We start from the raw sequence: 11,937 nt of genomic DNA on the forward strand, positions 1-11,937 counted from the left end.
GGGGGCATCCCTAACGGACCTTCGGTGCCTGTTAGTTCCTGGTTACGTGTTGGTGGGACTGCGATCCATGCCCGTTCGCTGCTTTCTCTCAACTGTTACTGTCCCCGGGAGTCTGCTTAGATGGGGTGGCAAGGGACTTTTGGAGCAGAAGTAGCCCAAGGGTCCTGAAGTGGGACAGGTGCTAGCTTTTTCCTTTCTCTATCTGCTCTTTTTGGACATTCTAAACTCAGTCCTAGTTCCAGGATTGAGTGATGTGGCAAGCTTTTCTGTGGTTCTTCTTTCCACTGAGTGGACTCCTAATTGGTTGACTAGCTTGGGTTTTGCACTGTGCAAAACGCTGTTTCTTGGGGAGGGGGGGAAATAGCCATTGCCCCTTCCGTTCATCTCCAAACTCTCTCCTTACATTCTGTTCCTCTCCAAACTCTATCCTATTAACTACTCTCCTAATGTCTCCTTTTCTTTTTCAGCCTTTAAAGAAATTCCCCCCTTATCCAGGATTCAGAGGGGTTTCCGGTTAAACACTGGCAATCAGTAGGGACCGGGACAATCAGTGTTTCGCCTTAGAGGTGGTTCAGGCAATCCCGGGGCGAAACTGGCATTTGGGTTTTTTAGCGTCCTGCTCTTCTAACAATAGGGCAACAAGTTCTTTTCTCGGTTTGCGAGTCAAGATGGGTACAAGAATCTCGCACGTACGTCTATGAATGGAGCAGTCAGGAAGCCTGGGGATCAGATCTCACTGTCTCGTGCCCTTAAGTGGCGCCAGATCTGAACTGCTGCCAAGGTAAGGGAAGAGGAAGATGAATGTGTTGGAATGACAAGAAAACTTTTTGCTGAACAGAGCGGGCTGCGGCTCTTCGCTGTGGGTCTGCAGAGGAGAGGCTGAGCCCTGCGGAGCGAACCGAGGACGGGTGCACTCGGGACGCGCAGCCTGGCGGGGTCCGAGTGGTCCCGGGCAGGGGGTTAGCTGTGAGCTTGGTGGGACGCCTGGACGAAACAGACAAAAGGGTCCCTCACCCGGGGCAGGGGCAGGGAAGTTTCTAAGGACAGGAAGGCTAGGAGAGTTCCCCCCGCCCTAACTTTATTACAGTAAAGGTTGGCCACCGATTATCACTATCTTACTCTCCAACACTCCCTACTTAGTCCTCCATCCCAGGCGGGTTGTTCTTTTTGAATGAATGACCCAAGTGAGCGAGTCCAATCAACGCCTCCGCCTTATTAATATGCATAAGGGCCGCAGCCAATGAGCGGGCGAGGAGGCTGTTTTAAACGGCGGAGCCCGCTGGCCAATCAGGCGGCTCTCGTGGAGTCAGCTAGCGCGAGGTTGGGGGAGTGCTTAGCCGAGCGTCGTGCCCTGCGCTGCCCAGACTAGCGAACAATACAGGTACGTTCTGCACAGCCCGCTCCCGCCGCCGCCGCCGCCGCCGCCACCACCACCACCACGGTCACCGCCGCCCCAGCCGCCTCTGCCCTGCCTGCCGCCCAGTGCCTCGCCGGCCCCGCTGGTTCTGCATAACTTTCCGGCGGGAGCTGCATCGATCCCCCCCCCCCCCCGTCCCTCCCCCCCTCCCCGCTTCCTTTGCCCTCTCTTTTCCTTTTTCTCCTCTCCGTTTCTTTTCCACTCCGCTTTGCCACTTTCCCCTCTTCCCCTCCTCGCCTCGCCTTTCTTCTCTGACCAGCAAGGGGAAGAAATCCAGGTGTTTAAACTTTTAAAATTATTATTCCTATTTTCTGGGCTTCTCCTCGCAGCTTCTTCCTGTCCCCCCCCCCCCCTTTCTCCCGTCCCCCGCCCTTGGCCGATGCCCCGGGAGTCCGAGGCGATTTCGAGGGAAAGCTCTGTGATCCAGCTGTTTTCCAACAGCTGTAAAAGCGGTTTTCCCCAGCGCCTCGGGCTCCTAGGGTTTGCCAGCGCAGGACAGGCAGCTTCGCCGGGAGGGAAGGTTCGGAGTCTAGCTTTGCGGAGTGTTCTCTAACAGGCTGGTATATGGGGTACGGGGGGAGGGAGGGGTGCCGATGCAGTTTTCCTACCGACCCCCCCCCTCCCCTTTCCCCTCTGGTCAGTGCAGGCTAGAGTGGCATTTGGGAGTTATTTTTCTGCCTCCCGTAATATGGCTGTTGCAGTCCCTTATACCGTGACTAACTCTTCGCATGCCTTCTCTTTTTCGGAGGGTAGGACGAGCTGGTTTGCAAAGAGGCTGCCCCGGGTCGGCGAGCCAGAGTCGGGGCGCCGCGCAGTCCCCCCAGCCCTTCTCCCGGGGCGCAGTGCGTTCACCCGAGGCTGGGGCTGGGGGGCCTGGGGCGCTCTGTCCCCAGGCGGGGCGGTCGGCTGGCCGGCGGAGGAAACTTAACTGTTCGCTCCAGCCAGCCGTGCGCAGTGCTGGGGGCTGGGGGCTTGGGGGTGGGGTGGGGGGGAACTCTGCCGAGTCTTCTGCATTAACATGGCTGTCGCTACTGGAGCATCTGACAGGCTAAAGCTTGCGCGCTGTCGGGGCGAGTGGGGAGGAATGGGGACAGCCGGGGGGGGGGGTCCTCCTCTCCCTGAGCCCGGGTTCCTCGCCCCATAAGGAGAGCTCCCCCAGGCACGCCCAGCTTCGCCTCCTCTGTCTCGCCTCTTCCCCCATCATTCTGGCCAGGTGGGAAGCCCTGAGTCCCCTGGGGGCCCCTCAGAGAGGTCCCCCCTTGCGCTCTCTTCTTGTGCTGTTGGACATTAACATGGCTGGCGTTGGGAGAAAGCAGGCAGCAATGGGGGGGGGGCAGTGTAGTGGCTCGCTGTCTGTGTGTAGATGTGTACAAGGCTAGAGAGGGGGAGAAAAGACCTTCCAGCAGCCCGAGGGGGCCCCTATCTTTTCTCTCCCTCCCTTGGAGCCCTTTCTCTACTGGCCTTGAGCCTTTGGGGAGTCTTTGAGGGGCGATCGGGGGGCGATTTTCACTTTTTTTCTCCCTTCCCCCTGGCGCGGAAGAGTGTAATGGCTGAACAGGAGTCTTTGTTATACAGAGTATTGCGCTAGGCAGGAGGGGAGGGGGGCACCCTGCAAACCAGCGTCTGTCCCCGAAGCCCCTCATCCCCACTGCAGCAAACCCGCCCAGGGGGCTGGAGGGGCGCCTCCTCTGGGGCCCTGGCGCCTGAGGGGCCCCCGGGGGGGCTGGGGATCCCCAATGTTGGCGCCCCGGAGCCAGCCACTGGCCACTGGGGGTGCGTGCTTGTGGCTTTGTTAGGAATAGCAGCCTCTGCTGCCTGAGACTGAGCCTTGCACAGGCAGAGAAGCCATTTTAGCGAATGGAGCTGGAGCTGCTGCTGCTGCTACTGTGGCCAGAACAGCAGCTCCTACTTCTCTCCATTCCTCAATAGCACTGAGCCTCTCTACTTCCTCAGTAAGGGCATCGGGCGAGAGCTCGCACCCGGGCCCTCCTTCCAGGCGTCTTTCCTTGGGGTAAGAACACCCCAGTAGAGTAGAGGAAAGGATTTCAGGGGGACTTTCTTTCATCAAGGAGCATTTCACAAAATGGAAGATGAATTATTGGTGTCTTGGTGACCTGTCGTTTTTTTTTCTCCCCCCCCCCCCTTTTCCCTCCAAGTAGAGTTTACTGTTACTGAATCGGGGCACATCCAGCCAGGGGAGCAGGCAGCTTCCAGTTGTTGCAGGGAGGGGGCACAAAGGGCCCCCCCATGTATTGTACACTAATGGCAATTTTTAATTTTTATGTGATGACCTTGGGGGGGTGTAGGGGAGATGAATTAGGATTAGAATGGAGGGGGCATTACTTCGTTTTTTTTTTTTTAAGGGAAACTTTTGGAGAAGGTACGAGCTAGAAAAATGTATATTTTGCTTAATGGAAAAGGGGAGGGCTCAGCAAACCAGCCTTTTAAATAACTTTTCTCCTTTTAGATCAGATAGTGACTAACTTGGAAGCTTCCTTATAATGCAAGGAATACTTGCCGGGCATTTTTAAAAATATGAAATGCTTTTTGTCATTAATTTGAAAACTTGCTTTCCTCTGGGCCGTTTAGAAGCAATGGGGGAAGGGGGGCTGTTTTTCCAAGTTTTATTGCATCCATTTATTTTCGGTCTAAACCCCAAATGGATGCTAATTTTGTCATATCTGTTAATAAGCTAGGGAGGAGATTTTTGAAGTCCTTGGCTTGGCACAAACACCCACCCACCCGTTTTTCTCAGGCACCAAATCTCTAGAAACTTTCGGTCCAGAGTTAAGAGCTCCAGGCTATCACAGCCCATGCGGGTGGCCAAGCCCTTGTCCTCAGTGCTTTCCAGGTTCCCCATCCTAGCCCACCCATTCCAGTGGCTGGCTGGGGGTGGGGGGTGGGGAGGAGTCATCTTATTTTCAGGCCTGCTGCCTTTCCTTGAAATTTTTCTCTTAGCACCTGAGAGAACCAACTCACCTTTTTTGGTGGGTGTCTGTATTTCTCCCTCCTCCACAATGATGCATGTTCTAAAACTTATCTTTTCCAGAGTTCACCATGGCTAAAGGTGACCCCAAGAAACCGAAGGGCAAGATGTCTGCTTATGCCTTCTTTGTGCAGACTTGCCGGGAAGAGCATAAGAAGAAGAATCCGGAGGTTCCTGTTAACTTTGCAGAGTTTTCTAAAAAGTGCTCCGAGAGGTGGAAGGTACCTTATTTTTACATTGTTTTCCTTTAAGACATTTAAAGAAAAAAAATTTTTTTTAAAACCATACCTATCGGCCTCAGATACTTGACACTTTACTAGCTGTGTGACCCTGGGCGAGTAAGTTAATCTTCATTGCCTCAGAAAAAAACCAAACCAAACCAAAAAAACCATACCTATGTTTTCATAGTGTATGGAAAACTCCCTCCATGGATGCAGATAAGTTAACTCAGTTGTCATTTTGTGAGGTGTCTGGGTCACTGAGTTTAGTGGCTTGACCTGGGACACTGCTTTAGAGGTAGGAATTAAAACATTGTCTTCCTATACTAAAATGTCTTCCCTCTGCTGTACTTCACTGAGCTTAGCTCTAGGTAAGAGTACTCTTTTTTTTTTTTTTAGATATAACTTTTATTTTTGGGGGGGTGAGGCAATTGGGGTTAAGTGACTTGCCTAGGGTCACACAGCTAACAAGTGTTAAGTGTCTGAGGCTGGATTTGAACTCAGGTCCTCCTGACTTCAGGGCCGGTGCTCTATCCACTGCGCCACCTAGCTGCCCCAAAAGAGTACTCTTATGTTGCTTTGATAAATATTTTTTGCCTGCCTGCCTAGGAGACTTGAAATCGACAAGCAGAACCCCATTGTGTAACTGTCAGGAAACTTTGTTGCCATGGCCTTTGGGATATTTAATCCACTCTCCCAGGTCTCTACCTCCCTTCTGCAATGCTTCCTTGGAAGGAAGGGGTTGGTACTAAATTTGGAGTGAGAGTCTGGGTTCCAATCTTGTCATTATGATATATACATATATATATGTGTGTGTGTGTGTGTGTGTGTGTGTGTGTGTGTGTGTGTGTGTGTGTGTAAAATCTTGGGCAAGTCATTTCTCTTCCCCCTCTATAAAATAAGGGCTGTGACTAAAACACTTTGAAGGGTTATTCCAGTTCTAAATCTGATTTCGGCCCCTCCTTTATTTTATTTTGGACCTGGTGCCAGAGACTTCTACATTTAACTTGGTCAATTTTGTCTTTCTCTGTATCCCCAGTGATTACCACAATCTTGGCACATAGTAAATAAAACGCTTAATGAATGCCACTTGACTGACTGATTAATGAATCACCTCGCCTTGGAATGCTTGGCTAGCTTTTGAACCTGTCTCATTTCTTCTTCTTAGACTATGTCAGGGAAAGAGAAATCCAAGTTTGATGAGATGGCAAAAGCCGATAAGGTACGATATGATAGAGAAATGAAAGACTACGGGCCAGCGAAAGGTAGCAAGAAGAAGAAGGATCCTAACGCACCCAAACGGCCACCGTAAGTCAATTTGGCCCTCCTCCTATGTTTACCAGAGGTGTTGTTTTTTCTTAAATTCCATTTTATTAAGAGATGAGGAATAATTACAAACCTTACATTTAAAGATGGAAGGCATTTTAGGCGTCATCTACCTAGTCCAGCCCCCTCTCTTCCTCTTATAAATGAGGAAAGAGACTAAGTGATTTGCCTGTGTTTCACATAGCTAATTAGTCTCAGGCCTTGAACCCAAGTCTTCCTGATTTCAATGAACTTTTGAAGACCTATTAGTTTTCTTTCTTGCCTGACTTAAGCTTTAGGGTCTGTAGCAGACTGCTTGAAATCCAGGTGAGTAGTTTACAACTTTGGTTTAATTGTGAGAGACCTGGATATTTGGAAGGACCTGAGGTTGAGATAGCTCCTTGAACAAAAACATTTTTTTTTGTCTTTCACTCCCCTGCCATGTAATAGGCCCTGTAACTTGTTTGTTTTTGTTTTGGGGGTTAAGTGACTTGCCCCTGGTCACACAGCTAGTAAGTGTTAAGTGTCTGAGGCTGGCTTTGAACTCCTGAATCCAGGGCCAGTGCTTTATCCACTGCGCCACCTAGCTGCCCCCGGCCCTGAAACTTTTGATTTAGTACCTCTGTAAACTTAGGGAAGTCACTGTCTGGGCTTCATTTATTCATCTGTGAAATGAGATTGTACTGCTGATCTTCCCAACTTAATCTGATTTTACAGAGATGGCTATCACTTAAGCTAAATCTTATAAATAGATTTTTATTGTTACCTTTTTACATTGGCTTCCCCCCCTCCCTCTCAGGGAGCTATTTTTTAATATTGAAATTATGAAATCATATTAAAGGATTAAAGCATTAAAACATTTTTTTAAAAGAAGGATTTAGTAAAACTGAGGACCCCTTTCCTCCCCAACTCTAACCTGCAAAGGAAGTAAGGGTATATGTCTTCTCATTTATGAGGCAGTTTTAAAGAAAGTTATACAAAGTTACACAAAGAACTAAGCCATTTACAAAGTTAACAGTGAACTTTCTACGGGAGTTCTGGGGAATAAACTGGTAGAGAGAAACTTTTGAGAATTCTGGCATAACATTTTGGTTTTAATGCATATCTCTTCCTCCCCCTGAGACCTTCAGGAGCCCTTAAATCTTGGGGATTCAAGAGCTCTGCAGCCCAGGCCTTTTTTTTTTTTCTTTTTTTTTTTAAGGCTGAAGTGTTCACAAAAGCTGATCTAAATACTAAACATGATGACTTTTCCTCCAAGGTCTGGCTTCTTCCTGTTCTGTTCAGAATTTCGTCCCAAGATCAAGTCTACAAACCCTGGCATATCCATTGGGGATGTGGCAAAGAAGCTTGGCGAAATGTGGAACAATCTGAGTGACAGTGAGAAGCAACCTTATAATAATAAGGCAGCCAAACTGAAGGAGAAATACGAGAAGGTAAGAAGCTACACATTCAGGCCCAGGGAGAGCTTGGGCTACTCAGGTATGGAGGAGGAGAAGGGCTGGCCTTGGAGTCAGGAAAACCTGGGTTCAAGTCCTGCCTGACACATTCCAGCTGAGTTACTCTGGGTCAGTCACCTGATCTCAGTGCCTTCCAGGCAACTCTCTGAGACTAGGACCTACAGGTAAGTTGGCAGACTTCATCTGTGGAGGAAGTGTGCCCTGCACCTGTGATGAGATCACAGGTCAGGGCCAAAAAAAGAAAAAGAGAAAAAAATTCTGTCAAGAAACTTCGGATGGAAGCTCCTTCAATATGTGAGCAGTACCTTGCTGTAGGTGTTATCATGTAATTGGGGTTTTGTGTGCTTATGAGAGAATAGTTGAAGGCTGATCATAGATTTTTTTTGTTCTTTTTAAATGAAAAAAACAAAACCACAAACTAAATGTTTCACTTAAAAAAAAATCACTGCCACTTTCCCAGTGACTCTTCTCTGTCCCCTTCTCCAAACCTCATAGAACCTCCAACACATTGGGCAAGTCTGATAATATCCCATCTCTGTGATATAACTTAGGACAAAATTGGTAGCTTGGTGTACTGGATAGGGCACTGGACTTGGAGTCAGGAAGACCTGAGTTGAATCCAACCTTAGACGCTTATTGGATGTGTGACTCTGGGCAAGTCAGTTAACCTCTCTGTGCCTCGGTTTCCTCATCTGTACAACGAAGGGGGTTGGATTGTGGACCTTTAAGGTTCCTTCAACTCTTAAGCATGTAATCCTATCTCTTGCCTTCTATCATAGAGTAAACTGAAGCTATAGTCACTACATGGTTGACCTCCTAAGTTCTTTAATGGAAACTTGTCTTTAGGTTTTGTAGGATTCCTTCCTTCTTCCTTTACCCCTCTCCTTTTTTGTAAATGCTGGACAGCTAGGGATTTACTAGGTATGCTAGCTGTTCACACACCTGGTGATGATCAGCTTGGGTTTTGCTGTGTTCTGAAAAAAGAGATCTTTTAATATTCATAAGCTCCCGACAATTAAATTAGAAACTTGAGCAAAGAAAAAATTGACAGGCTTGACTAAATTCATAGCTATAGATAGTGGCATGTGGGGGTGGGGGTGGGGAGAGAATGAGAATGAATGAATGAAAATGAGTCAGTGAGTGATCAAAGACCAGTTCAGCCAAATATGGGGTATTGGTAGGCTGCTTATTCCCAGAGGTTGGCTACAGCAATTCATAGAGCCTTTAAGCTAAAAAGGGGAAAAGGGAAGGAGTATGCCCACTTCTCTGCCCACCACGAAATCCTAGCTCCTTTTGGAGTATTGAGAAATCATCTTCAATATCCTTGTAAAAATGATTGCTTTCTTTTGTTTCTTCTCCTCATCTCCAATGAGAGACAGTGTGTGGTATAGTAGTAGATAGCTGGCTTGAAAGCAAGGAAGACCTGGTTCAAGTTCTGTCTCTGATACATGCTTGTTGTGTGATCCTGGGCAAGTCTCTTAAAGATGAAAAACTGAAGAGGAGGCGCCAACCTGCTTTGGTAGACGAGTCCCCTCACCTGGGGCTCTCTTATACCAATGAAATTGTAGGTTGAGTTTCTTTTCCTATTCCTTTCCATTCCCATCGATTTCTACCAAAGAATAAGAAGAAATGGGGGATGGGGGGGGGGGAGGCAGTGCAGCCAAACTAACACATCAGTTATGTGCAATGTTCCACACTCTGTCTTCCCCCATCACAGCTGCGGTGAAGGAAAAGAGGTGTCCTTCAGTAATCCTTTAACAACCAAATCAGTTTTATTTGGAGCGTTTGCCTTTTTCTTTCTCCTCAAAGGCACAAGTGTCATTTTCTCCCTACCCCCAAATTGTTATAGCCCAAGGGGTCTGGTGGAGTGGAATGAGCCCTCTACTGGAGGCCTGAGACTTGGCTCTGGCTCCATTATAGTGTAACCTTGGGCATACCCCTTACTTCTTGTGAGCATGGGAGTTTGGGGCTGGGGGTTGATCTGACTCACTGACCTCTAACCTCTAAGGTCCAGGACAGCTCCTTACCCACACACACTTGGATGAAAGTTAAGACCACTGGTGGTGAGCTTGTCAATTTCAATGGCGCCCCCTCTCTGCTCCTTCTAGGATGTCGCAGATTATAAGTCGAAAGGGAAGTTCGATGGGGCAAAGGGGGCGGCTAAAGCTGCCCGGAAAAAGGTAGAGGAGGAAGACGAGGAGGAAGAGGAAGACGAGGAGGAGGAGGAGGATGAAGAAGATGACGAATGAAACTGTACCATATTCTGTCACCATGTGAATACCATAGAGTAGGGGAAACACCTTTAAATGAAACCCCTCTCCTTTGTGATGGTGTAGATTGCCCTATTAGGCTTAATTGGCTTCTGATCACATAGCTTCTCAAAAGTGCTTCTAGATAGACATTGTAACTGGTTTTACATGAAGTGGCCCAGAAACTGTATCAAAGTTGTACATATTTCCAAACATTTTTAAAAATGAAAAGGCGTTCTCTGTTCTCCTCACTCTGCACTTTTGTTGTTGGTGTAAAACAAGCATTTACAAATGTTTTCAGGCATTTTTTTTTTCAATTCGTAAGGTGGTGTTTAACTATATGGTTATTGGCTAGAAAATTCTGGGTTATAAACTGTACATATCTATAGTTTGTAAAAACAACAAAACCCCACACCCCTAGACAGATTCTTGGGGGAGTGAGTCCAGGCTTGAGGGGACATGAGACTCTGCCTTTCCTAAGGGGCTGCAAACCCAAAGCCTACACTGTGAGGGTACACTGCAGTGGGTGTTCATTTAGCTTAAAAGTTGTCTTTCTGTATATATAGTGGAATAGCACCCAGCACCCATTCTTAGGTGTCACAAAGGGGGGGGTGGGGGTCGGCTGGCATGAGAAAAGTGTCTGGAGTTTTGGTTTTCTTTTTAGTTGAAGTGTGCAGTAGTTTTAAAATTAAAACTGTAGAGTTCTGCCTTGTATCAAACAGCAAGCCAGGGCAAGGATAAAAACAAAGTCTGTTCTTAAACACAATCTGGAACGTTCTGGGTTTTTTTTTTTTTTTGTATGTTTAGAATGCTGAAATGTCTTCTGAAGCAAAATAAACAGTATTACACTTTTAAAACCATTCTTGACACCATTCAAAATTTCTGGGTTTCAAGCAGACTTAACAGCCCAAAACAAGACCACTACCTGGTTCAATAAATCAAACCTGAGCAGTGATGGAGTTCAAGGGAGTGTCTGCTTTAAGCTATTCCTTCACTTACATTGTTATGTTTAGCATTAAGATGGGGTGCCTGGGTGAAAAAGTGCCCATTCTCCAAACACTTCTATGTGTCCTTTGCTTATCTCTGTCCCCAGTTTTAGGGAACTTAGCTGGGGTTTCTAATATATTGCTACTTCTAAATTAGAGGCATATCCATTGGGGATGTGGCACCAGTTTTGGGCATTAGGCATTTATTAAAGCATATTAAATAATATTGAGAGAACACATGGCTCCCAAAGTTCAGAAGCCCTACATACCTAGGATAAAAAGAAAGAGCAGGTCTCCCACCTGTAAGTCACAGCTTTCAGAACTATAGAAAAGCAGGTGGTGAGGTGATTCTCCTCAGCACATTTTGCACCCGCCCCCCCCCCCCTTTAAGTTGGGTATGCATATGTACTAAAATGTGCCTTTTTGAAACAAATCCTTTTTTAGTACTGCGCCAGTTTTCTGTACTAGCACTCAAGTTTTTGTCCAGAGAAACACTAGCTCTGCCAAGTCACAGCTTAGCTGATGGAGAACACTGGCCTCTTCTGGGTCTGAGGAGGGAGCCCCAGACCAGCTACCACTCCTGGAAAGAGTGACTAAGCAGGACCTGCCACCCCTAACATATAGGTGGGGCAGTACTTAAGACCTGGAAGGGAGACCCTGCAGCATATTCATCCCTCACTTGGAATGTCTTCTTCCTGATCATTAAAAATGGGTAGAAAATAATAGTTGACCTGGGGGGGTGGGGGTTAGTGCTAGTAGGGAGATGGCCCATCTGCACTGAAGTGTTTTGAGAAAGGTGTCTGCTTTAGGGCACCCAGTGGAATAGGTTAAAATTGGAAGTGTTCATCTAAAGTATCCTATTTGTATGGAGGAAACCTTTTAAACCAAAATATTAAGCTTTGAAGGTGGTCACTTTTCAGGGCATAAAGGTGTAGCTCGCTTTCTATGGTCCTTTTCCCCCTTCCTTAGGCCCCTTATTCCAAAGTTCATCAAATGGTTTTTCCTTTGTGCTGGGGCAGTATTTCCCTGTATCCTCAATTCTGGTAAAGGTTTAGAGTTGTTTTGTCTGGTGGACATTTTAAGGGGGGGGGGGAGTGTCACCTGTCTATTAAGGGGTTTGGGTGCTGAGTGCATGGTTAGAGTCTTCAACCTTCATTTATCTCTTTGCAACTCCTCCCTTGTTCCATGCCTGACCCAAATGTGCAAGTCTCAGAAGTAGACTGAACCAAAGGGCTAGTGTCTACAGTCTTTTGGAAGTGGGGCACGGGCCTTGGGCCTAGCTTGGCACAAGGTGTGCATTTCAACATGTCTAGTTTCCC

The 11,937-nt window shown here is 47.5% G+C and overlaps 1 protein-coding gene across 5 annotated transcripts; it reads left to right on the plus strand.

Moving 5' to 3' along the window:
- The first annotated feature begins 1,290 nt into the window (after positions 1-1,290).
- HMGB3 (high mobility group box 3) lies at positions 1,291-10,587 on the plus strand. Of its 5 annotated transcripts, none has more exons than XM_043973963.1 (5): positions 1,291-1,381; positions 4,467-4,624; positions 5,790-5,929; positions 7,185-7,359; positions 9,492-10,587. In XM_043973963.1, the coding sequence occupies exons 2-5, from the start codon at positions 4,475-4,477 to the stop codon at positions 9,630-9,632; spliced, it is 606 nt and encodes a 201-aa protein (XP_043829898.1). In that variant the 5' UTR covers positions 1,291-1,381; positions 4,467-4,474; the 3' UTR covers positions 9,633-10,587. The 5 variants fall into 5 exon arrangements, with proteins under 5 accessions (XP_043829898.1, XP_043829897.1, XP_043829900.1 ...); XM_043973962.1 differs by lacking the exon at positions 1,291-1,381 and adding an exon at positions 1,538-1,694; XM_043973965.1 differs by lacking the exon at positions 1,291-1,381 and adding an exon at positions 1,840-1,977.
- Positions 10,588-11,937: the final 1,350 nt, after the last annotated feature.

This window comes from Dromiciops gliroides, chromosome X (genome assembly GCF_019393635.1).
Source record: "Dromiciops gliroides isolate mDroGli1 chromosome X, mDroGli1.pri, whole genome shotgun sequence".
NCBI lineage: Eukaryota > Metazoa > Chordata > Mammalia > Microbiotheria > Microbiotheriidae > Dromiciops > Dromiciops gliroides.